This window comes from Cryptosporidium hominis (genome assembly GCF_000006425.1).
Source record: "Cryptosporidium hominis TU502 chromosome 3 CHRO013043, whole genome shotgun sequence".
NCBI lineage: Eukaryota > Apicomplexa > Conoidasida > Eucoccidiorida > Cryptosporidiidae > Cryptosporidium > Cryptosporidium hominis.
The window spans coordinates 63-25,237 of NW_667403.1; the positions used below are offsets into that span (position 1 = coordinate 63).

At 31.4% G+C, this 25,175-nt stretch overlaps 12 protein-coding genes and 1 non-coding gene across 13 annotated transcripts; 7 read left to right on the plus strand and 6 right to left on the minus strand.

Moving 5' to 3' along the window:
- Window positions 1-238: 238 nt before the first annotated feature.
- Window positions 239-958, minus strand: Chro.30044 (hypothetical protein). Its single annotated transcript, XM_662465.1, has 1 exon — window positions 239-958. The coding sequence occupies one exon, from the start codon at window positions 956-958 to the stop codon at window positions 239-241; it is 720 nt and encodes a 239-aa protein (XP_667557.1).
- A 600-nt stretch (window positions 959-1,558) lies between these two features.
- On the minus strand, window positions 1,559-3,022 carry Chro.30045 (hypothetical protein). The annotated part of the gene is made up of 1 exon (XM_662466.1): window positions 1,559-3,022. One exon carries the CDS (start codon window positions 3,020-3,022, stop codon window positions 1,559-1,561), a length of 1,464 nt encoding a protein of 487 aa, XP_667558.1.
- Window positions 3,023-4,271: 1,249 nt separating this feature from the next.
- On the plus strand, window positions 4,272-9,908 carry Chro.30046 (hect domain and RLD 2). Its single annotated transcript, XM_662467.1, has 1 exon — window positions 4,272-9,908. The coding sequence occupies one exon, from the start codon at window positions 4,272-4,274 to the stop codon at window positions 9,906-9,908; it is 5,637 nt and encodes a 1,878-aa protein (XP_667559.1).
- A 36-nt stretch (window positions 9,909-9,944) lies between these two features.
- Chro.30047 (N-myristoyltransferase) lies at window positions 9,945-11,345 on the minus strand. Its single annotated transcript, XM_662468.1, has 1 exon — window positions 9,945-11,345. The coding sequence occupies one exon, from the start codon at window positions 11,343-11,345 to the stop codon at window positions 9,945-9,947; it is 1,401 nt and encodes a 466-aa protein (XP_667560.1).
- A 561-nt stretch (window positions 11,346-11,906) lies between these two features.
- Window positions 11,907-12,761, plus strand: Chro.30048 (scully CG7113-PA). The annotated part of the gene is made up of 1 exon (XM_662469.1): window positions 11,907-12,761. The coding sequence occupies one exon, from the start codon at window positions 11,907-11,909 to the stop codon at window positions 12,759-12,761; it is 855 nt and encodes a 284-aa protein (XP_667561.1).
- A 392-nt stretch (window positions 12,762-13,153) lies between these two features.
- trnW lies at window positions 13,154-13,226 on the plus strand. Its single transcript has one exon. It is a non-coding gene; the product is annotated as a tRNA-Trp (tRNA).
- Window positions 13,227-13,327: 101 nt separating this feature from the next.
- Window positions 13,328-14,452, plus strand: Chro.30049 (hypothetical protein). Its single annotated transcript, XM_662470.1, has 1 exon — window positions 13,328-14,452. The coding sequence occupies one exon, from the start codon at window positions 13,328-13,330 to the stop codon at window positions 14,450-14,452; it is 1,125 nt and encodes a 374-aa protein (XP_667562.1).
- On the minus strand, window positions 14,368-14,577 carry Chro.30050 (hypothetical protein). The annotated part of the gene is made up of 1 exon (XM_662471.1): window positions 14,368-14,577. The coding sequence occupies one exon, from the start codon at window positions 14,575-14,577 to the stop codon at window positions 14,368-14,370; it is 210 nt and encodes a 69-aa protein (XP_667563.1).
- A 157-nt stretch (window positions 14,578-14,734) lies between these two features.
- Window positions 14,735-14,968, plus strand: Chro.30051 (hypothetical protein). Its single annotated transcript, XM_662472.1, has 1 exon — window positions 14,735-14,968. One exon carries the CDS (start codon window positions 14,735-14,737, stop codon window positions 14,966-14,968), a length of 234 nt encoding a protein of 77 aa, XP_667564.1.
- Chro.30052 (hypothetical protein) lies at window positions 14,942-15,775 on the minus strand. Its single annotated transcript, XM_662473.1, has 1 exon — window positions 14,942-15,775. The coding sequence occupies one exon, from the start codon at window positions 15,773-15,775 to the stop codon at window positions 14,942-14,944; it is 834 nt and encodes a 277-aa protein (XP_667565.1).
- A 694-nt stretch (window positions 15,776-16,469) lies between these two features.
- On the plus strand, window positions 16,470-16,874 carry Chro.30053 (hypothetical protein). Its single annotated transcript, XM_662474.1, has 1 exon — window positions 16,470-16,874. One exon carries the CDS (start codon window positions 16,470-16,472, stop codon window positions 16,872-16,874), a length of 405 nt encoding a protein of 134 aa, XP_667566.1.
- Window positions 16,875-18,834: 1,960 nt separating this feature from the next.
- Chro.30055 (hypothetical protein) lies at window positions 18,835-22,023 on the plus strand. The annotated part of the gene is made up of 1 exon (XM_662475.1): window positions 18,835-22,023. The coding sequence occupies one exon, from the start codon at window positions 18,835-18,837 to the stop codon at window positions 22,021-22,023; it is 3,189 nt and encodes a 1,062-aa protein (XP_667567.1).
- A 1,186-nt stretch (window positions 22,024-23,209) lies between these two features.
- On the minus strand, window positions 23,210-25,003 carry Chro.30056 (DNA helicase (recQl3)). Its single annotated transcript, XM_662476.1, has 1 exon — window positions 23,210-25,003. The coding sequence occupies one exon, from the start codon at window positions 25,001-25,003 to the stop codon at window positions 23,210-23,212; it is 1,794 nt and encodes a 597-aa protein (XP_667568.1).
- Window positions 25,004-25,175: the final 172 nt, after the last annotated feature.

Genomic DNA, 25,175 nt, shown 5'->3' on the forward strand with positions numbered 1-25,175 from the left:
TATTAATAAAACTCTACTACTTTTAATCTTATTATTGATTAATTGATATTGACTCTCAGTTGAATCTAATAGTAATGATCTTATAATAATTCCACTCAAAAAGTCAACTTTTGGGATTGATGTTATTGATAGGTCACACAAAAGATCTAAATAATTTCCACATAAGATTTCAATTGAAACATTTTTTAGTATCTTATCTGTCAAATATCTTTGAAAATGTAAGATATTTGAATAAATCTTAAGTATTAAGGTGGTTAATAGTTNNTGATGAATTCCCATTATATTTTTCTTGTTTTATAGAAGATGAAATATCAAACATCTTATCTTGATCAAATAATTGTGTAAGATACATATTCTTATGTTGGAATAAAGATTTCCATAATTTGCTAAGTGCTTTTTCATCATCTTCTTCCGATAAACATTTTCTTAAAGAAATACTTTGAGAAATTTTATCATTACTTTGATTTTTCATTAATTCTAATATTGCCTCCAAAATTTGACATCTCAATTGAATACCAAGTAAATTAGAACTTGCTATATTTATCATAACTTCAAATATATTTGGAAACTCTCTTGAAAGCAATCCTCTGTAATAATTACACTTGGAAACTTGAAAAATAAAATTTGATGTAATTGTTAGACACTCCTCTATCTCAAGTCTTAACTCATTCATTAAGAACCTTGGGTCTTCTTTTTTCATTCTAAATTCTGATATTTCTAGTCTTTTATTTGCAGCATTCAAGAACTTATTCACCAATTTAACAGAAAGTAAACTTTTTCTGTTACTGTAAGTTCCAGAATTTTCTTCTATCTCGTTCATATAATCACTCAAAAAGTTCAGTAACACTACATCTTTCATTGAAATTAATACTTCTTTACTCAATTTTCTTCTGTTTTCTGATTCATTCTTTAACTTTCTTATTTTTGAAGCAACCAAACTTAAATTTAACTCTTTCATTTTATTTATATTTAATTAATTTTTTCCTTCTTTCTTCATCAATTTAAAAAATCTTAATTAAATAAATAAATGGACTAACTTTATAAATAATATATCTCATCCGATTTTCTTTTTTTTCAACCAATAACTATTTGTTACATGCAAACTATTTGCAACAAAAAATGCATTTTGACCTTTTCTTTCCCGCCCAAGGTGGCCACATGCAACTGTGCATGCACAACTGAGTCTACCAAGCTAAAAGAAATTAGTGGAAAAAATAGGGGAAAAAACAAGGAAAATAGAAAGAAACAATTTGAAAATAAAGAATTTAGCAATTAGATCCCAACCTTCTCTCTAAGAAGCTTCCTTTGTCACACATAAATCCCCTACTTATTTTTTAAATCTCCGGATTTGCGCTTACAAGTTCATTTAAAATTCATTCTAAAGAGTATTTAAAACGCGGGGAAGAGGCAAGAAAAGAAAAATAATTCTATTGAATTCAATACTAAGAAATATACTGCGATGAAATATCGTATTAGCTACTAATATAATTTCCGAATGATGGTAAATTTGAGTGATGATATCTGACGTTAATTAAAAGCTCTTTTCCTTTTAGTGTTTCTAATTCTTAGAATTGCTACTAGAGTTATGGTGGTAATTGTTGCCTGCTTGCCTGTTGGAATTCTTATTATTGAACTTTGAAGAATTTTGTGAAAAGTTCTGTGCCTGAGGCTGATTAATTTGCTTCCACTTTTCAATAGAGATTTCCGTACCTCCAAGGTAAAGGCCATTATTTAAGAGGGTTTTGCAAGAAAACTCTGAATCCAATTCAATAATACCCCAATGTCTACCGCTAACTCGGGCTCTCTCAATATCAATTACATATCCTCCTCCATGTACCTTAAGTTGGTTCAAAACTGCCTCTCTGATCTGATCATCAGATATATTAGTAGGAAGTGAGTGCACAAAGATTTTGCGTTTATTTTTTGCTTCCTTTAGAGATTTCGGATCTTTTTGAGTACTTGTTTTTTTTGTAGAACCATTTTGAGATGCTGTCTTATTCTTATCCTCAGTTGGAACGTGGATTGCATATCCCTTAACCTTATTTCCATTCTTCAATGCTCCCCCCATAAGCTTTCCTGCATAGCTTGTGACTTCATATTTATGGGGATTAGAACGGTTAATATTAGCGTTATTCTTTGCATTAAGTGAATCAGTATAGTTTACTGGATCCAAAGGTGAAGGAGATGATGCCGATGAAGTATTAGCAGCAGCATTATTGGATGTTGTAGGAGCGGAAGTACTAGCATGATTACTACTAGTATTACTAGTATTAGCAGCAGTAGAACTGGAAACCTTTTTCTGAGATTCAGCATTGGAATCAGTATTTGCATGGGCACCCACTGTTACCACTGATTGATTTTTATTATCATCATCCTCTTTGGGTCCAGTGGCATGTTTATTGACTTCCTTGTTATGTTCATCATTGCATTGCACCTTACTTGAATGATTTTGTTCTTTCTGGGATTTATTAGTCTCAAAACCCGAGTCATGAGATTTCTTCCCACTATTCTTAGCTACTCCAGAATCATTATTTGCAATTTTAGCTGTATTCTGAACGCTTTGTTTAAGTGGTAACTCAGAATCAATAAATATGAGGCAATCGTTCCTAATAAAATACCACCTTGGGCGAATTTCAGTTAAAAGGAAGTTTTGAACAAAACTTTTTCCAACGCTCTCTCCCCCCCCAATATACATTCTTCCTTTAGCTGTAATGCAGAAAGAATTATTGATGGATTTTGAGCATTCAAGCACCTCAACATAAGTTGTGCAGTTGCTTAAGTCTAAAAGATTTATTGCAGAACGAATCTTTTCTTTTGTCTCTGCTCTAATTGCAGATTGTGGGTTAAAAGAGCCATCCATCACTTCGGAACGATTCCCCACCCATGCTAAATATCCAGAGTCGTGATAAAGTTCATATAGGGTTGAGGGGTCCTTCTTCAGACGACTGTAGAACTCTGTTACAAAAAAGTCTGCAATCTTTGATGCATTGCAAGTACTGCTATTACTTGTACCTTCTGTCATACTCAGAACTTGTCTCAATTAATTTTGTATTTGAGATTTATAATAAATTATATTGCTTACCAACCTTATTGGTATTCTTTAAAGAAAATGTGACTCCTCATTCTTTACCGATTATTTTAATATAGACGTGAAAAAATTTAATAACTTATGCTTAAATATTATTTATATATATATTTTAATATTTAATAAATATATATTCATGGCGGCACACAATATTCTCTTTTTAATAAATAAATATTTAATTTTTCCATACATTTTCCCTCCAAATAATGTTTATTTTCTTTATTTATTCTTAAATAATTTAAGTTCGTTTAATGCAATCCTTTCTTTTCTAATTAAAGCTGGATTAATCATTTTTAATAGAATTTTTGTTGAAATATGAAAAAAAGTTGTAATATTAATACATTTAGTGTACTAACTACAATACTAATTCAAATTTCTTGGCTCACACACTTCAAATCCATTTTTTTCTACTATGTGGATTAAATATGATTTTTAAGGCTGCTTTAATTCTATATGGATTTTAGTAAACTTGGGGGGAAAAAAATTTAGTCCAATATACATCCTTAAACCTATTACTGATTTAGAACGGCTTATAATACACAATATGGGAAATAACCATTTAATTCATATACTTAGAAAGAGAAATTCAAAGAAATAATTAAATCTTTAAAGGAAAAAGAGCCATTATTTTTATATTGAGTGCAAATTAGAAAAATAAAAAAAAACAAATGATTTCTTTATTAAAGCAAAAATATCATTTATATATTTTTGCTGAGCTCCATTTGCTATTTTATATTAAAAATAATTGTAGTTTTTAGTACCGGTATTGCAATTTTCAATTTTTATTTTTATTTATTTTGCATGTATTAATGATCAATAAATGCATGCAGGGGGACAATTGCATGTGGACACCAAAAATAAGTTGATTAGAAAAAAAAAAGTATATAAATATATTTATATTAGAGATTAAGCTTTAATAAAAATTTAATGCATTATTAATAGATAATATAGACAAATTAAAAGTAAAGGATTAAGCAAAGTTCAGAAAGGAAAAAGGTTAATAATTTTAAATAAAAATTTGAGTGCAGAGTTGAAATTATTTCAAGATTATTAAGATAAACAAACAATCGTAAATAAATAACAATAATAAAAGTTTATGAAGTCAAAGATAGAGGAAAATTAATTAAGATGAATGATAGTTTTAATTTTAAAAATAGAAGAAATTGCTAAAAAATAAATATTTGAAATGTATGCAACACAGGACCAAAGCCAACTACCAGATGTTCCTGATTTCATTAAGAATGAAGTAAAAAAGAATGCTTTTAAAAAACAGGGAGGAGACTCACTGGGAGGTCATTCATTTACAAGAGCAGCTTCAAGCTTGAATCATTATTTTATAGTAGCAAAATTAAAAAACAAAGGCCAGCTTTATGCTTGGGGTGTAAACACAAATAATGTTTTAGGTTTGGGTATAGAAAATGGAGAATTTAATTTTCCTATGAAAGTGAATTTCTTTTCAGCGTTGGAGGTATTCCAAGTAAGTTGTGGTTATTCTCACACTGCTGTCCTAGTAAAAGGAATTTCAGAAGCATCAGGAAGAGTATATACTATGGGACTTGGAGATAGAGGAAGATTAGGATACACCAGAGGCCATACAGAATTTGGAAACGAGCATGATAAGAATGATTTGAATGAGTCTTGGTACACTCCAATTCCTTGCATTGTAAATTTTCCATTCAATGCAAAGATTAGTAGAATTTCTTGTGGAGCAAACCATAGCTTGGCTTTATCAGATTCGGGACTAGTATTTGCATGGGGAATAGGACAGTATGGGTGTTTAGGAACTGGAGAACTTAATGATGTATATTCTCCTGTCAAAATTGAGGCTGGACCAACAGATAAGAAAGTACTACATATAGCAGCAGGAGCAAGACATTCATTATGTTGTAATGAAGATGGACAAGTTTTTGCTTGGGGAAGCAATTCAAATGGAAGACTTGGTACTGGTGGATCTTATGGAATGAAGACTGTCCCAACTCAAATAAAGTCTTTGAGTCAATATCACATAACTTTAGTCGCTGCAGGAGAGTCACATAGTGGATGCATTGATAGTTTTGGGTATATATATACTTGGGGGAATGGTGGAAGTGGTAAACTTGGTCATGGAACTCAGTCTGATTGCAATATTCCAAGAAGAATTGAGGGAATCAGCTCATTACCTTTTGTGCAGTTAACACTTGGAGCATTTAATTCAATGGCATTATCTCAATCTGGAGAAGTTTATATTTGGGGAGCAAAACAACATGAAATCATATCACTTCCTACTAAGATAGATGCTTTTGATTCACACATTTGCCATATTAATTCTGGTCCGTATATTTCCTTTGCCATGGATGTAAGGCATAATATATATCTATGGAATAATAGACTACTAGTCAATTCAAAAAAATCTGAAGCATTGAATGCCAATGAGGAACAATTATATAAGAGAATGAATAGTAAAAACCCCGTATTACTTCCATTTTTTCAAAGTAAAGCTTTTGTTGATGATTGCATTTTTTATATGGGATTTAATCTAGTTGATTATAAAGGAAATAAGGTATCTTATGAACCAAAGTCAGAAGGAGGCTTGTTTTCAGTGAACAGAATATATAAATCAAATGGATCTTCGGAAATTGGATCATTAGTTGGTTCCCAAATTCCTTCGTGGTCTGTTAGACAAATCGCTTGTGGCACATCGCATACTTTGCTATTAGTTTACGGTGGTACCATATTTGCATGGGGAGATAATAAGTACGGACAGCTTGGAATTGATACAAGAAGGAGAAAATCTCAAGATGGCGACAAAAATGAATCTTTTCTGAATGAACCCACTGAAATCAAGTTTTCAGAACCCATTAGAAGAGTTGCATGTGGATCATGGCATAGTCTTTGCTGCGATATCAAAGGTAATTGCTTCTCATGGGGAAGAGGTGACAGAGGCCAACTGGGAACTGGAGCTATACGTAATTTGTACGAACCAGCAGGAATTGTCACTTTAAAGAATGTTATTGAAGTAGCTGGAGGAGAGCTTTATAGTGCATGCATTGTTGCATGCATTACTACAGGAAATAAGGATCTTGACACGATTAACTCAGGCGACCTCTGGATTTGGGGTGATGGAGATCTTGGAAAGTTAGGACTAGGAGATCATGTATTAAAATCGTGTATTGCAGCTCCAAGACATTTAAATCTGGGTACTCCAATCATAAAGGTAGCTTTAGGATCTTCACATACTTTGGCTTTAACAGCTTCAGGAGAACTAATTACTTGGGGAGCTGGATATTATGGACGTCTTGGAACCAACAGTACCAAAAGTCATTCAAATCCTATTAAAATCAGGTTTCCAATTAAAGGAGTTCAAATTGTTGATATTGCTGTTGGATCTTATCATTCTATGGCAGTTTCATCTCTTGGAGACTTATGGGTTTGGGGTAAGGCAGAAAATGTTCTTTCTGAGAAAGACGTTCTCACACCCTATATTTTTGCTAAATTAGAATCACCTTCAGGAATTCCGAGAATATACTCTATTCATGCTTTTGGAGATGTTTCCTATGCAATTACTCAATCTGGAGTTTTGTGGATTTGGGGACCCGAAAATTCAGAAACTGAAAATATTCAAGGCTTAGAAACCAGCATTAAGATCAAGTCTCATACAGGTAGAGCTGAAATGATAGTACTACCAGGAAATGCAATAGGAGTTTCTGGAAGTACAACACACCATGTTTGTTTGCTGGCATCAGGAGAGGTTGTATCTTGGGGAGATCCCTCCAGAGGTAAATTGGGACAGCAAGATATTAGAAATAAAAAGTATATTGAAGATCCTACGCTAGTAATACAAAAGTGGAATGACGCAAAGAATATGTTAGATTCGGTAGGCAAAGGAGATTCATCTGCTGGACTAGCAACTGATAAGAAGAAGAACTATACAAAGGATGAGGGAGTTACTACAATTGAAGAGCTTGAAGCATTTATGGGAGAGTTAACGAGTAAATCCGTACATTTTTCAAAGAAAGCAAAATCATTCGAATATGTACAAAGTTTACTGCATAAAGAAGATCCTCGTACTAGAAAGGATTCTATTTCTTTGCTTGAAGAAGACTTAGTTGTATTATTTTCCTCTCATATTGAATACTTCAGGAAAATGAAGGAAGAAGAAGAGAGGCTCAGATATTTGATTTTTCTAGCTGAAGTACAAATGAGAAGACTCATTAATATGATTCAATCAGCAAATTCCAACAGCTTTATATTCATTGAAGATAACTACTATAGGAATATTTATGGGGATTATTTTAATAGCTTCATACTCAAGTATATGTCAATGATAGAATATATATTTACGATTCTAAGAACTCAGCCATTATATATTATTAACTTAATGCTGGAATGCAGTTTTGGAGAGGAGTTTATCTCCATTCTAAATTGTTTGTATGGATTATTTCCCCCTCAGTTAGAATATGTTGAAGTTTTTGAAACAAAAAATTTCCATGGGTTAAACGATTCTTTGATTATGCTCGAAATCATTGGAGAAATATTATGTAAAAGAGAATTACAGGAAGCTTTTAGTACAAATGACGTTTTTTGGCCTGGGAAATCAAAGTTTCTCTACTATTTAAGTTCTGTTGTATTAAGAGGTCCAGATCTAAGAAGCCTAGTACAGAATCTACTTGATATATATACTCCTACTTCTTTGGTTTCTGTTATTGCAAAGTTTCCAAAAGAGGTTCTATTGGTTTTGGACTCCTCCTGCCTTGCTCAATATTTAGGAATAAGTCCAAATGATGAGTCTTTGCCAAAACATTATTTAAATATGGTCAAGTTTGCTGAAGTTGCTTTATTGGTGGGAATATCTGAGAATATTAATAAAAATATAAAATTCCCAAGGATATTGGAGAGATTGTTGTATAAGGCATGTAAATTAGTAAATCTCATGGAAATTCCATCATTCAATCCTCTTTTAGATTATAAACAACAAAAAGACCAAGCAATACAGCAACCTCTTATAAGATTACTTTTATATGGAATAATACTTCCAATATTGGAACAATGCAATGCTTATTGTACATATTTCTATTTTCCTCTAATTACAGATATGAGAATAATGTCCTCAATTCAGCTTTTGGCTCATTCTATCAAAATATTTCTTGCAGGATACTTAAATCAAACTTCTAGTTCTCAGGGATTTTTATGGATCAATTCCTTAATCAGCTTCTCTAGTTCAATTACTATTAAGATATCAGAAATGGTTAATGAACAAAAAGATTTAACAGATTTATCTTTAACCTATCTCTCATATAATTCACAGTATTCATTACACTCTGATAATTACCATGTAGTATTAAATCTGGTTGACATCATGGTTATGATTAATTCTATTCAGAAGTATAAGAATTTCCTAAGATTAAATTTAATGGATCCCGTCATTAATTCTGTTGAATACTTTTCAAGAAGAGACAAATTATCAATACCTTTTTTTCCTTTAGAGTTTATTAATCTGGTAAAAAATGTGAATCTACTGCCAAATTCTGATGGAGGAGGAGTTTTTGTTTCTATTCGAATAAGTCCAAGATGGATTATAAATAATGATGTACGCCAAAGCAGAATTTCAAATTATCTAAGAGTTAGTAATATTTCTAGTAATATAGAAATAGAAAACTCGAATAGAAGAGCAAACAGAAAATTCTATGATTTGGATGAACAAAACTATGATGAAATAAGAGATGAAGAAAATACATGTCTTCCTCCATTAGATACTTCGATGATGTTTTGTCCACTTACAAAAATTGGGATGTCACAATCTTTATTACCTAGATTTGAAGCAAATGTTAGAAAATCGAATGGAATATCAGAGTTTGGATTATTTATTAGGTATTTTGAGATACCTGATAAAAGGAGAGCGATTGAGAAAGGTCTATTAATATTACCTATAATTACAGCTAGAACAATGTTTGAGTTACTTGAAACTGTTGATGAATATATTGAACAATTTAAAAGAAAAGAAAATGATAAAAGGCAATATGAGCAGTTATCATTCATGTTAGAATTCAGAAAAGTTGTTGAAGAGTTAATGCTTAATTATCAAGATTCCATTACACCATTATTAATATGGATTACTAATGAAATAATGAATAGAATTAAACATAGAGCCTATTTAGAACATTTACTTGAAATTGAGGAGAAACTAAGAGATAAAAGGAAGTGGTATAAGGACCAATTAAATGAATGGGAAGATGCTATAGAAAAATCAGTTATAAACATGACATTATGGGGGTACAAAGACACTGAATTGATTAATTTGCTAAATATATATTACAAAAACAATATAAATACTACGATGAAGCAAATGGAAAATGTTCTGTATAATACAATGATAAGTGGGTACTATGCAGGCGAAGATGACTTAACAATGATTAAAAATGGAAATTATATTACAACTGATATTATTAAAAAAAGTATAACATTACCATTCTTATGTTTTCCATTAAGTATATTTATTATGAATAATGTAATAAAGATTAAGAGTGATGAGAAAATCTTTAATTTATTTGAGTCACAAAGAAAAACTATGATGAATTTCTTCAGAAGAACAGCTCAAATGAATAATTGGACAATATTTATTACTTTTACTCCTACATTGGGTCTTGATTGTATAATCACAACAAGTAGATCAGGCTACAAAATCCAAAGTTCATTTGAACAAAGAATTATTTGTAAGTTCTACATTACTCCAGACCAAGTAAAGAAAGCAAAGTTTTCAAATTTCCTTTATACGAGACTTTATTCTAATGGATTAGTTGAAGTAAATCTACCAAGTTTTGTTTCCTATGTTTATTCCCAAATATAAATCCGTTCAATGTATTAAATCAATTAAATTAAAAATCTAAAATAATATAATTCCAACATTTGAAGGTGAAATTTGAGGTATCTTCCAATTAAACACATAATATCTTAATTTACCGGTACCGATAATAAATTTATTATCTTGAATAACTTGTAAATTTTGCATCAGATCCAATGTATTAAAAGCATCACAATTATTATTTTTGGCAGTAATAATCATTTCATTGAACAATTCTTTTAATGAGCAGGTATTTGCAATATTAAAGTATGAATAAGCAATATTAATAGTTGGAAATCTTTCATTATTGATGACAGTGGATTCTATGATAAAGAAACTAAACAAGTCAGTAATTTCCTTATTTTTATTTTCTCGAACATAAGTTACAATAACTTTATCAATATTCGTGAAATAATGTTTAACATCTTCAACATTAAAGCATTGATGAATTATGATTTTGTCTTGCAAATCTTCAATCTTATCCAGCTTCATATATGCTTGTTTTCCAAGCTCTTTTGAGTGGTTAATTTCATCATAGTTTATTTTATTATTCATGGTTTCGTTGCTGATATCTTTATATTTCATAAAGTAATTTTCGAATAATTTACATATTTGTTCTGCATCAGAATCTACGGAGGGTCTAAACCCTTCAATCCTTTTATCAGCAGGAATACGATGATATTTGATTAAAGAGCTCATGGTCATATTTCTTGGGATTCCAATAAAACCAGTTTCTAATAATTTCTTTACATTAATTATACGATGCCAATAAGTTCCAATAGTAAAAGGTTTGGTAATATTCTTCCCGCAAGTGTAAATTGATTGAAAGATTTTTTCACATCTAATTCTTCTCGTAATTTCCTTAATAAGTACAGGTGCAAGTCTTTTAGATCTAAGCTTCTTATGAACACAGAGAAAATTAACTACAGAAGTATTCATAATGCAATTATGAATTCTAACTTTGATTGGGATTGCTGAAATAAATCCAACCATTTTCTTTGTTTCATTAACTCTGACTCCAACAAGCCAGTTTTTTTTTTGACCAGGGACACAAAGAGCCCATCTAAGAAACTCCTTTGAATAATTAAATCTAAATTGGGAATCGTCATCTTCAACATAATGGTCTTTTAATAATTGGTAAGTATCTTCAAAATCTTGAGATTCTATATCCCATAAATTACAATCAAACCAAGAGAATCCATCTGGTAGCTTATATATTTCTTTTCTAAAAGAATCTGGTTCAATTTCAATTGGTCCAAATGAATATTCAGTGGAAGAATCATCGTTTTGAACTACTGGTTGAGTATTCCAGAATTTGTGTGGTTTGATTGCATTTGCAGCAGTGTTCATAAAGCTACCTAAGCTCATTTCTTTCAGAAGATTTGTGATCTTCTTGGTATTTGAAATGGAAGATTCTGATTTTTCTGGGGTTTCACCACTCATTCTAATAAGTTATTCAAATATGTATACTTTGGAATAAGCAACTAAAATCGAATCAAAGTAATAGTAATATTAATTTTATTATTATTAACTAGTATATACAATTATATACTCCTATTAATGGCACAAAGATATTAAGGAGGGGTTTTTCGATTATTGTTTATTATTGGGTCTAGAGAGGGGCAATATAATTATACTGAAACTTTATAAGAAATTACAAAAAAAAAATGTGAATAAACTCAAATCTATAAAGAGTGAAAAGAATATTTGGCCATGCATAAATATGGAGTATTACAAAAAGGAATCAAATACTTAATAAAATATTGATAAAAACAATAATATTGTTTTTATCAAAAATTGCAAACCAATAATAAATAAATGGCGGTAAATCATGCACTGCCCATAGTTTAGGCGGGTAATGTTCAAAATATAATGATATCAAGCAAATCTAATAAAATTTGCAAAAGAAAAAAGTCAAGTAAAGAAAAAAAGAAGAAATTTGTAACAATAATAATTGAAAGTTAAAGGTTAAGAAAATAAAAGCGTTATTTGATAAGCACATAAATGAAAATAGAAGATAGCGTGATAGTGGTTACAGGTGGGATGAGTGGGTTAGGTAAAGCAGTTGTGGAGGAGCTGTTAAAGGAAAACCCAAGAAAGGTGTGTTTAATGGACGCAGTACTAAAAGAAGGTGAATTAGAAGAAGAAGCAATAAATAAGTGTGAAAAGTACTGTGTAGATGTGACAGACTATAATTGTATAAAAAGTGCAGCCAAGTCAATAATTGATAAATATTCAAAGATAGACGCAGTGGTGCATTGTGCAGGTATTACTCATTGTCCAACACCAATAGTACAGAAGGATGATAATGGAAAGATAATGGAGAATAATGAGGATATTCCGGAAATTTGGGGAAAAGTTGTGAATGTAAATGTGATTGGTACATTGAATGTCATTCATTGTTTATCTCCATTTTTGGCTATGAATCAAGGAAACTCGCATGGGTTTGAAAAAGGAGTATTTATTTTGGTTTCAAGCAGTACAGCAAGAGATGGTCCTGCTCAAAATCAGGGTTATATTGCATCAAAAGGAGCAATTAATTCATTAACTTTGCCACTAGCTAGAGAGTTGGGCCCGCTGGGAATTAGAGTTGTCACAATTGGTCCAGGGGTTTTCGATACTCCAATGTCAAAGCATGCAATGAGTGAAAAAACTTCTTATACTTTGTTAAAGTCGATCCCATTAGGAAGATTTGGCGTTCCAAACGAATTTGCTGAAACTGTTGTAAATGTTGGGTTAAAGTCTGAATACATTTCAGGAGAAATTATTTATTTGGATGGCGCCTGGAGGCCTCCATTTATAACTAGTGGGAGTGTGAGAAGGTTATCAATCCAAAAATCATCAAGTAATGACGAATAAAATCAGTTTGAGCGCATGAGAAGTTATAAATTTGCCTTAATTATTATTTTTTTTGAGTTGTTAATTCCATTTGATTCATAGTTTAACTATTTACCCTTACTTTGGTTAAACTATTTAAATGAGTTTAAATGGAAAAGCTAAATACTGAAATAATATATATTACAATGACTTCTTAATAGTGTTTGTTGATTGATACTGTATATATTAAATAAGTCTTGAATTAATGTATTTACTTTTATTTTTCTCATTGTAATTTCTAAACCTTTCTCAGAATAATAAATCTATCATTTGGTTTTCTCTTCTGCTCATCATAAGGATCTTTTCAGTTGAAGATGCATTGCTCTTTGCCAATTAAACATTTGCTTTAATTCAGTCCCCCACTGAATGTGTTTGACCTGGTAGCTCCAACGGTAGAGCGTCTGACTCCAGATCAGACGGTTCAGGGTTCGAATCCCTGTCGGGTCACTTTTTCGAGCAGGCTAATTGGCGCCGGCGGTAATTATTGTTTAGATAAACTGTGGGATGTGTATGCATGCAAAGAATCAATATAAAGAAGAATATCAGTAATGTTCAAGTCGATAAAAAAGAAGAGAGATGAATTTTTGTTTAAGTGGAATAGAAGGAGGTATAGTTATAGAATGGGATGGTATTATTCGATGTTGAGTATCGTTTCTGGATTGATTATTTTGGTTAGCTTTATATTATTTTTCTTATTAAAAATGAATAGTTGTACTGGTAGGAAATGTGGGATTTTTCGAACATTTTCATGTTCTCCAACTAGTGTATCTCTTTTATCTTCAGCGTTCATATCTTTGGGAAGTATTTACTCAATAAAATCTGCTTTTAGTTATATGCTTTCCAGATTATTATATAGTTTTGCAAATTATAGAACAACAGACTTTATGGCTCTTGGAAAATTTGCTTCAATACTCGGAGCTTTGGTTAAGCATATTCCATTTCTTATTGCTTTATGTACAATTTGCAATGGGATAATATGTATAACTGGGGTAATTTATATATTAATTGGACTTTGTAGCCATTCTTATTCTTCAGCAACTCAGATAATTGTAGACAATTGTCGTCTATATTTTTCAAATTGTGAAAATCCCACAGTCAATTCAATTTTTGATTGTAATGATCCTTCTCAGCTAATTTCATCCCCTTTTCTACAGCTAAGGTGTTTGCCAGGCTCATCTGAAATTTGTAGATATTCACAAGAACTTAAGTCAGGCAGTAATCCGTGTACAAAAGATATGCTAAAGAGCTATTTAATGTCGACAGGAGATAGCGAAATCATTGAAGAGTTGGAAAAACTAACAGGCAGGACCTTATCAATAAGTATGCCTGATCAAGTTGACAAAGAAAATAGTAAGAAAATAATTGAAAGAAAACTTGGCTCAACATATATTTCAACATTACAAGGCGTTAGCAATCGAGAATTACTGAATCTATACCTATTACCGTCCTCGCCTTCAGACCAAAGTGAATTAATAAGCAGCTATGGCTTCAGCGATCTATATGCAGCAGCTCGTGTTTGGATAGCTGCTGCATGCTATACTTATGTCTCGACGACCATTTTATTCTTCTTCGTTAAATACTTCAGCCCTCAAGATTCGTGTTTTTCTTTTGTTAGAAGTCCAAATGAATTCTTTCTTCTGAAAATACTAAATATATTTACTCCTTGGCAGTAAATAAAATAAAGCAAAATATATATAACTTTAAAGGACTGGAGACAATTACTTTCATCTCTTTTTTCATAAAGTAATAAAAAGCTCTTAGGATATACACCATAAAAATGTTTATTTTTGGCTTTCATCTACTATTTGAATTTATCTTCTCTGTAGATATAATAATTATTCTCTAATTCAAAAAAAAAGCTGTAAGATAACAAACAATAACTCGGATAATTAAAGATGTTTTGAAAACTATTGTTACATCTGAAAGCTGAAATTAATAAAAAAACTGTTTAAAAAATGAATAATTTCTTTTTTAAAATTTTATACATTTGTAAACTTTCTTTTTCTCTTTTTTTTAAAAAAAAAAAAAAAACTTCGATACCTCCTCTTCCTCATTCTTTTGAAATATTTACATACAAGGCATCAGGACCATATGCATGCAATTTCCCGCCCAAATTTAGGCGGGGAATTTGGAGAATTAGTGATAAAGACATGAAGATCGCTTTATTTGACAATAGTTGGAGTTGGTAAGCCAAAACCATATATCTGTCCATTAAAGAGGTTATCATCAACTTGGGAGTTGAGATGGAGTTTAAATAACTTGAAGAATGTGCAGCATGTAACAAGTGCGTCGGAACCAGCCTGATGTGCAATTCCAATCCTTTGAATTTTAAGATGTTCAGAAAGTTTTTGTAGTGAGGAAAGGTGACTAAGGCTAGAAAGTTGTTTCAAAATAAACTTTAGATCATAAAGTGTTGGAAAAAGTGCTTTAACAAGTTCTATAAAGTTTGTTTCAGTTTCTGGGAGTGGTTGTGAACTTAGAATCTTTACAAGGTAAGCAAAATCATAGCATCCATGGAAGCTGATCCATTTAACTTTAGGATTAAGAACAAGTCCGCTTCCATACATATATTCGCCAAAACATAGAAAATCAATTCCACTATTAAGGTGCTTATCAAATTCAATACCAGAGTGACGAAGAAATTGAATTGATTCCTGAGAATAGATATCACATTCCATATCAAACTTAAAATTAAATTGGAACGTTGAACAAATATTCGTAGGTGCTTGGCCATATTTATTTCGGAAGCTTAAACCAATCTGAATTACTTTAAGTAAATCCACATTAAATCGGACTGTTTGGTAATAATACTCATAATAATTATTTGTAGGACGCACCACTACACCTGGGAACTCTGTATCTATAGCGACATATGGAAAGTCATCCATGATTTCTGATATCATCTGGAATGCCTCGTTAATATTATTCTGCCAGACTTCATATATAACTCCCTTTTTGGAAGCCACTGTCGCATTGTTATAAGCATAATTGGTCATAATGGCTCCTCTCAGGCTTAGCTATTGCTAAATAATAGCAATAACGTAAAAACTTTCAATCTTTCAATTTTTACTGATTTTTTAAAATTATGAATAATATTAATTTGCCTGTCCAAATTTATTTAAAAAAAAAATGTTGGCGCCATTCCCTTGTGATGCTAAATGAGCGCGCGCCCTATTTATTTAATTAGTAATTAACTTAATGTTCCCCCCTTCCAAAATTGAAACATTTTGTCAAGTTTTCAATATTTATTTTGAAAGTTATTATTTCTAAATTTCCAACTTCTATTTTCCCTCCCCCCAATCCGTACTTAATTTTCAGTATTTTCAAAGTATATAATATAATTTCTGGGTAGGAAGGTAGTATTTAATTAAGTTATTTTTAGTGGCTTGCACTAAAGGTATGAGGTAATAGGGTTTGCCAGGAGTTGCATGAGCCAATAAAGAAAAAGATCTATTAGCATTGTTGATATAATAAACAATTAAATCAAAAAAAAATATTACCACTTTATTCATAGTTTTGTGACCAATTGAAATATATCGTATTCAAGAGCCTTCTCTTGACCAGTTATTTAGATTTCCTGGTATATTTTATAATATAAAAATTACAGTTTTACTAGTTATTAAAAGCTGTCAGATCTTGATTTAATTTCCCCTTTAATTGACTCTTGTTTCATGTAAAAACCCTTCAAAAATGGATCTTTTAAAGTCCACTATTTATGGGAACATAGACCAGGAGTTTGTAATTGACAATACGTTAGATGCTTGTTGTTTTCAATTTGAGACAGCTCAATCCACATTATCAATGGGTTTTGAAGATGATATATATTTACGTGACTCTATACAAACTTTTCAAGATGATCCAGACCATATTGAACATACCGACCATAATTTTAATTTAGACTTGGATGAAAACTCCTCATTTGACCAAAGAAAACAAAAGGAACTAAAGGAACTCACTTTCGAGCTCGCTACTGATCCTTCTCCAAACTCTGAGTTTCTTGTTAGAGTGACTGAAACCTTAAATTCTATTTTACAGAACGAATTTAAAGCTCTTGATTTTCAAACCTCTCCATTAGTTAAGCATAATGGAGAATAAGCACATCATTTTTGGTTTTTATAGTTGATTAGAAATAATCAACGTAATTAGCTCTTTAGTCTTATATACCATAATAATAATTATTATTTTAATTACCAGTCTTTATCAAGTTCTTATACATCTACTTCTTAGAAAATTGTAACTTTTATTTCATGCTTATATTGCATGTATGCATATATGCATGCATTTGCGGGTATATAAATATATATTATATATATCTATACTTATACCTATTGCATGCAATATCTATTTTAATGAATACTTATATAATTATAAACTTCAAATTATATGCAGCTTTTAATTCATTGATTTTTTATTCATTAATTAAATAAAATTGATTCTTTGAATTCCATAAATATAATTATCAAGTTTTTTCTCTTTAGTTTTGTTTTTTGAATATTTTTTTCCTTAAATCCACCATCCCATCTAAGCCTTTCCAGTTAAATTATTTCTGTTATTTAGAGAAATATTTATCATTCGCAAATTCATAAAATTAAAATGACTTGAGGAGCTTTATTAAATTGTTCCCACATACTTCAACTTCTCTTTTTTATAACTAATTAACTGAAATTATTCATGAAAAATAGCCAAAGTTTACCCCCCCCCATGCAAAAAATGGATATTTGGAGTGTTTATTATATTTTAATTGCAAGTAAGTTCCCGCCTAGTTCTTTAGCACGTCTCTAAAAATAAAAATTTTTATTCACAATAAAAGAGTCGTGTAAAGCCAGGAAAAAACATAAGAGGAGTTTTAATAGTGCCACTTTAAAGCAAGAGCTGTGCACAGCCAATTTTTGACTTCCGATTAGTTGAGTGGGTCTTGGTCTAATTTATAAAGACTTTTATAGGTGTATGATTCCTGTATCTTAAGGTGCTTGTAATTTATTTCTATTTAGAAGACTTTGAAATATTACAAGCAAGGCTAAGACTTTTTAATCTTTGAATTGGAGTGGGTTTTTTTAGAATATATGAAATTACCGTTGGTTCCTTCAGGTATTTAGAACAGAGTACATTCCACTTTTAAAACTGGATTATTATTTTTTTTTTATAATTATTTATTACCTTTACTGCTTATATATTCAAATTGAAAGTTACCCCATAAACTCATTTTTTTTTCTGAAGCCAATACTGAGTTATAAACAATTCATTGAGAAGCAGTTAAAAGGAAGATTAATGGATTTGTGATACAATTGGAATTATTCTCAAAACGAAAAATATATATATATTATATATTTTTCTCTTTCTCAATCACTCTCTTTCTTTGGTTTAAACGCCATAAATAAAATTAAAGTTTTAACAGAATAATAAGTTCTGCTAATTGTTTTCATTATTCCAAGTGAATTCTGTGTTATTATTTTAAACAGACAACATTAAAACTTTATTGACTTGCCATTCTTGCAAATAGTTAATGGTGTTAGAGAGTTGATAGAGAAAGATTGAAAACCTTTGTTTGTTTGTATGTATATGTATATATATATATATATATATATATATATATATATATATACTTCAAATTTTTTTTTTTTCATCTTTTTTTTGGATTATTGAGAAAATAGTGAAAGATTACTGAGATAAATTTCATTCAAAAATCTGTTGCTTTCATTTTTTTCTGGCACCTCTAAGCAGCAATTAAGATAAAGTATAAGGCATTAAAAAGAGAAGATCCTCAAATAATTACTTCTCAACCAAATTATTTGTGTTGAATTTCCAGTGTTACTTTTATCGAAATTATTTGATTAAAGAGAATAACTTGAAATTACCAAATACTTCTTTAAACCAAGTTCCTCTTAGGAAGAAATATACTTATAAATATTTATATCGACAACCATTATAGAGGTTTTAAAAAGTTTTAAAATCATTAATTAACCACCCATTCAATTAAAGAATTAAAAAACAGAGATTCATATATTACCAATCAACTTTCTTCACTTTTATAACTTTCCGATTATCATACAAAGAAATGTCTAATAAAAAAACATCCACCATTATATGTGGATTTAAAAAGAAAAATCTGGAAGCCATAAAAACCTGTCTCGAGACGCATTTAAACAGAGAGAATATCTTAGATAATGCGGTAATACAAGAATGCTTCAACAAGGATGTGTTGGGATTTTCTTTGGACTCTGTATCAAATTTGCAAGAATTAAAGGAAGTTTGGTATAGTTTATTTGGAAAAGATCCAAATACCAATAGAAAAGAGCTAATGCATGCAATCAGTCTTAGTGCTGGAATGTCTGAGGTTCTTAATCTTTCAATATACACACAATACGGGAATGAAATGAATTTAGGTATTTTCCAATCAAATGAAGAGAAGAAGCTGAATGAAGAGGAATCCATGAATGTTTTGGTTGATACTTCAAAATTGATATTGGAATTTCTGGAAAATGGGTGTGAAAAGGATATTTATATTAAGCCAATTTTCAAAGCTGAACGCACGACTCTAATTTTGCGTGATCTTGAGAATGATGTTATAGAGAATGAGATCTTTGACTTACTTAGTAAATGCCCTCATTTTCATACAGGAGAAACTTCTTCTGAAAATAAAACAAATGAGTATAGTCTTGATGCTGTTAAGAAACTGGTCGTCAATTTTCGGAAAGAAATTCATGGTACCTGGTTTATCACTCTTAAAACTGAGGATTTGACAACAAAAGTTGCCTTATGGTTACGTGATCAAAAACTTAGAGATAACAATAGTTCTTTATTACGAGTTGGAATAAAATCAGAGCACCCAATTGCTAGTCTTTTATCAGTATTGTCGATGAATAAGGGTATCCAATCAATACATAATAGAATGAGCAACTTGCAGTTATCAGGAACTGAAATGGGAATTGGGATTCCTCCAATCTTATCAACTCTAAATGCTCCGCTTTCCAACTTACCTCCAAATGTATCGAGTAGTGAGCTTATAAACGTGAGCGCTGGAAATGGACCAAACAATGCTGTTTTAGATGGTCCCTCTTCAAATAGAAGAACTGCGTTGGGAAATGTTAGCTCAAAGATGGGTTATATGGTGAATATCCCTGGTTCCTCAAATAGTGGACTCATTCAAACTCACCCTCAGATAAATAGGCCCAACCAAGAGAATGATCAATCGACTAAGGATACAGGAAATGAACCACAAATAGGTATGGACAATTTGAATAGTCAGAATCCTGAGCATTTAACTGCACCGCTTCCTGTAATGTATCCATATCATAGAGGTATTGGAAGGGCCATTGGAGTTCCGAACCATACAACTCCTTTAAATGTCTATGGGCCAATACCAGGGGCTCCTAATGGTGGAATAATTGCTCCAATTATTGTTGTTCCCGGAGCTACAATACCAGGAGGTGTGGCTACATCTCCACTCTCTTCTCCAACACCGGAAGTAGGCTCACCAAATGCATCGAAAACAGGTGATACGGAAGCTACCAAGTCACCAAAGAATAACCGCAAGAGGAGAGGTTCAAAGTCGTCATATATTAGTGATTCTGATACAAAAAGCTTATCTCCAAATATTTCCAACAGAAGAAATAGCCCAGATGCTACCAATAATGTCAAAACTGCAAGCGAAATTGAGAATTGTGGAGCTTTACCTGTAGCTGATGGTATGAACTCAGTAATTAGAGGAATTCCTCAGGGAGCTACCACAATGATACATGGAATAACTCCCTTTTACTATGGAATCTCAGGACTTTCAGAGGTACAGCCAGTCAATTTACAATACTTAGGGGGCGGACCGCATCTCGGGCCTCATCCCCACATTTTCATTCATGGGAATCCACAGTTCCATTATCATCATCAGATCGAAATAGGGGCTCCTGGAGCAGCTGTTCAAGGAGATTCTGGAGACATGGAATCAAGCCCACCTAATACTATATCGAATTCTGAAACCAACAAAGACAACATACAGTATATAAAACCTCAAATGCCACCAATGTTCCCTGCCGGATATTATCATAATGTTCATTATATTGGAGACGAATCTTTAGGAGCTATTGGAAACCATGGATTTTCTGCTGATAGCTTTGCGATCAATAATATTGGAGGAAGCGGTATTGTTGTACCTGGGAATTTGAATGCTCAGGCCCGGAGTTTTTGGGTTAGAAATCCTTCAAACAGTACTGGAAACCAAAAGTTTAAGGCTAATGGACGAAAGAACAATAATTCTAGTGGTAATCGTACAGGTAATAAATCTGGCCATAGCCCTTCCAACCCAAAGAAAAATAATAATCAAAAATCGTCTTTTGTGAATGGAACTAATCCAGAAGGTACATACTCTGAACCAAAGGTAGGATCAAAAATAGCAAGTATTTCCAAATCTCCAGTAAATGACGCTATTACAAAGCATGATGAAATTGATCAATATGAAAATGCAGAAATGTGCTCAACCAATAGCTCTAAACAATATCCGAGTAATGAGAGGGAAGAAATCGAGTGTTCGCCATCCGAAGAAGCACATATTGGAGACAACTCATCTATAACCAAAAATACAGCAAATACTTGTTCTTCCTATGCAAATGATGATAACCAAAACCAAATTTCCAAGAAACTCCCGAATGAATCTTCAACATTACCAATAGATGAGCCTCAAGACAAGCAACAAACATTTAATAAGACCTTCAAACCCTTTTTGAATTCTGCTGGCAAGTCAAGAGGCCATAGAAATAGCAAAAACTCTTCAAATGGTGGTGGGAACTCTGAAGGAAAGGGAAACCTTGAATATAGTGAATATAGATCCAATTTAGCCAATGATAAATCAAAAGTACCTGATGGTACTAAAGGTAATAATGGACCAAACAATCAGGCTGCTGAGACTGGATCAAATTATCATCAAAGAAGAAGAGCCTCCAGGCAAATTAATACTGGTGGTGGTGGTGGTTTTGGTGGAAGAGAAAATGAAAAATTTACACATGGAAAGTATAATGGATATGAAAATAACCATTTTCGCTTAAAACGTACAACTGAAAATGAACAGTCACACTTTAATTTTAACAATCATGGAAAAAAGTCGGATGGATATTCGAATAACAATCATTTCCATGGTAATAAGTCAACTAACCATAAAGGCAAAGGAAATGCAGCCAAAAGCAATTACCAAGAATCGAAAGAAATTGGCTTGGATCATTTTCCATCATTATCTGATGCAATGGCAACCAAAAAGTAGATAACTCAACTTTTTTACTTGATTGTAAATCCACTGAACTTGAAGAATTGAAGTGTCGGGCCACTCCTTTTTTAAAACTGAGCTCAACTGTTCAACTTTTTCTCCATGTTGGCACTTTGTAAATCTTTAAAATATTGTCTTGGACCTTAAAACAAAGCCTTAACGCTTCAATATTTTATACGCTAAACCAAAAACCTCATCTCCCTTTATTTTCAATTTTAAATTCAAAAACTCATCAATCCAGCCATTTTTTATCTTTTTTTTTGCAAGCAACTGTCTGTTATTTTTTACCGGTGCATGCAAACATTTTTTTTTTTGTGCATGTACCTTTCTCATGTGGAAAGGCGGGGGCTCCGCGACTGGAAAAATAACTATAAATTGACTTGGAGATGCAGTAAAAACTAATTAAAAAACAATAATTAATTCATGAAAATAAAATAAATGGAGCGAACAGTGGTGATAGGGAAAGAAGAATCAAGCCTTCCAGATGGCTTACTTCGGGATATTTTTTTTTGTTTTAATAAAAGAAACTTAGAATAAATGAATTTTTACATTAAATAATACATACATTTTGAAAATAAACTCTGAGGCAGATTATAATTAATTGATGCTTCTTTGACTTTTCGACTAATAGCAATAATAAGAATAATTGGTTCTGTTGAAAATACACTCGGCCAAGGCAAATAATGTAACTATATACCAGACCGAGAATCCATTCTAATCCTAGTGTGCTTCATTACGAATATTTACTCCCAAGCATCTTGAAAATTCTTAGAAGAGCAAGTTGTTTTCATGATTTTTTTAATTTCAAACTCGAATCAATTAAACGCATTAAATGGTATATTTGGACATTTACTATATTAATGCTAACCAGGCCTGACATGTACTAACCTTGTGGAGGTAGAGATAAGGAATATAAATAATCAAATCAAGAAAAGATTAGAGATTCTGAACTTAATGCCATTCTAGAATTTAATTCTGAGAGAGCTACCTCATTAATCAAGTAATTTTTAGTCATGAAAGTCATAGATATTTTTTTGATAGTTTTCAAATTACAATTTTTTTTTTTTTTTTAAGTTAAATTGATTGATCAGAAAGACTGAGAAGATCATAAATATATTACAAAATTATTTTACTTATATATTTGCTCCGAATATTATAATTAAAATGATTAGATCTATTTTAGTTATACCCAATTCCTTTTTTTTTTTAATGAATTTCTAATAATGTTAAACTTGCTATTTTGAGTGTTTGACTTTTCCTCACTTTTCATTTCTTGTTCCTCCAATGTTTGAAGCCTTTCTAAATATGACATTCCTTTGCTTTTAAGTAAGTTATTCATTTTCAGTGCGCTTTGGAAGCTGCTTTTAGAGGCCTTTTGATTAGAATCCAGAAAAGATTTAGCACTTTTAAATACAGAGGAAAATCCAGATGAACCAACTTTATTGGACTGATTACAATCAGGATCTGGGTCTTGTATTTGGTTAAATTCAAAATTAAATTCCTCTTGTTTTGAAAATTGATTCTTGTAACTATTAATATTGTAATCCTTGTTTAATAAATTTGAAGATTTTTTTAAATGGACTTTAGATGAAACATAAGACATAAAAGAATTGTTTTTATCTTGCTGTTTGCTTTTAGAGTCGCAAACATCGCAACAAGAAAGATAATTAGAGGAAGATTTTTCCCTGTTAAACTTTTCCCCAAAGTATCCAAGAAGATAACTTCTTCTACATTGCCCATACTTATTGATTCTGATTTGGTATTGGTTTGGATCTTGGGGTTTTGAATTTTGAATAGACCCAGGATAATGATCAATAGAAGATCTCTTCCTATTATTACTATTCTCAATACGATTTTCCGGATCATAATCCATTTCATAACATTCGTCAGTTTCTTGATATTCTGAATTATTGCACTGAGCAAATTCTATGACAGATTGTAAGTTATCTTGAAACTTCTCATATGCTTGTTGAGCTTTTTGTTTGGATTTCATAAATAAGTACTGCAAAGACTTTCTCTTAATGCATTTTAAACAAGTAATATCTCTTTTACTGAAAAATAACATAGCTTTCGAGAATTTAGAATCCCTTCCAGCTCTTCCACTTTGTTGATAATATGAGTCAATACTATCTGGAATTGAGGAGTGAATCACAAAGCGAACATTTGGTTTGTGAACACCCATTCCAAAAGCAATTGTACCAACTAAAACTTGAATTTTATTCTCAAGCCATTCATTCTGTATTTGTGTTCTAATCTTTAGAGATAATCCTGCGTGATAGGCTTTACTTGGAACGCCTTTATTAGATAAATACTGTGAAATATGCTCGCTAGATTTTCTTGAATTAACATATACAATTCCAACAGCAGATTCTTGATTATCTATTCTTTTAAAGTATTCCTGCATATATAAAACTCCATTAAGAACTATTTCTTCAAGGCTTAAGTCTACCAAATAATCATTGTCATCGATATTATAAGCAGTATAGTGGATATTTGGTCGATTGAAAGAATTTACGGAAATATATGGATCTATTAAATTCAATACAGTCTTAATATCTTTTTGTACTTTTGGGGAGGCAGTGGCAGTACATGCTAAAACAGGGATATCTGAGAAGATGTTTTTTATTTGATTGAGCCTTCTATAAGCTGTCCTAAAATCGTGACCCCATTCACTTATACAATGAGCTTCATCTATTGCAAAGCAATATAAATTTCCATTCAAATACAATTTATATAAACATCCAAGTACCTTTTCTGTCCCAAAACTTTCAGGTGTTACATATATAATACTGTTTGTTGGTACTTTTTTCTCCAAATCTATATATAATTCTTCCAATGCTTTATTAATACTTTGAGAGGGATCGCTTTTTTGAATAATTGTTGAGCTCAGACCATTTGATTTTACTCCCCACTTTCTTAGAGAGTTTATCTGATCTTCTATTAAGGCAATCAAAGGACTGACTACTACAGTTACCATTCCTTTACTAAGCGAAGGAATTTCTTTAACTTGTTTTTGGTATTCTCTTAATAGACTTGGTAACTGGTAAGTTAGTGACTTTCCTCCTCCTGTTGGTAGAATTAAAACTACATCCCTCCTTTCACAAACGAGTTTTTCTATCGCATCTTTCTGGCCTTTTCTATAATCTTCC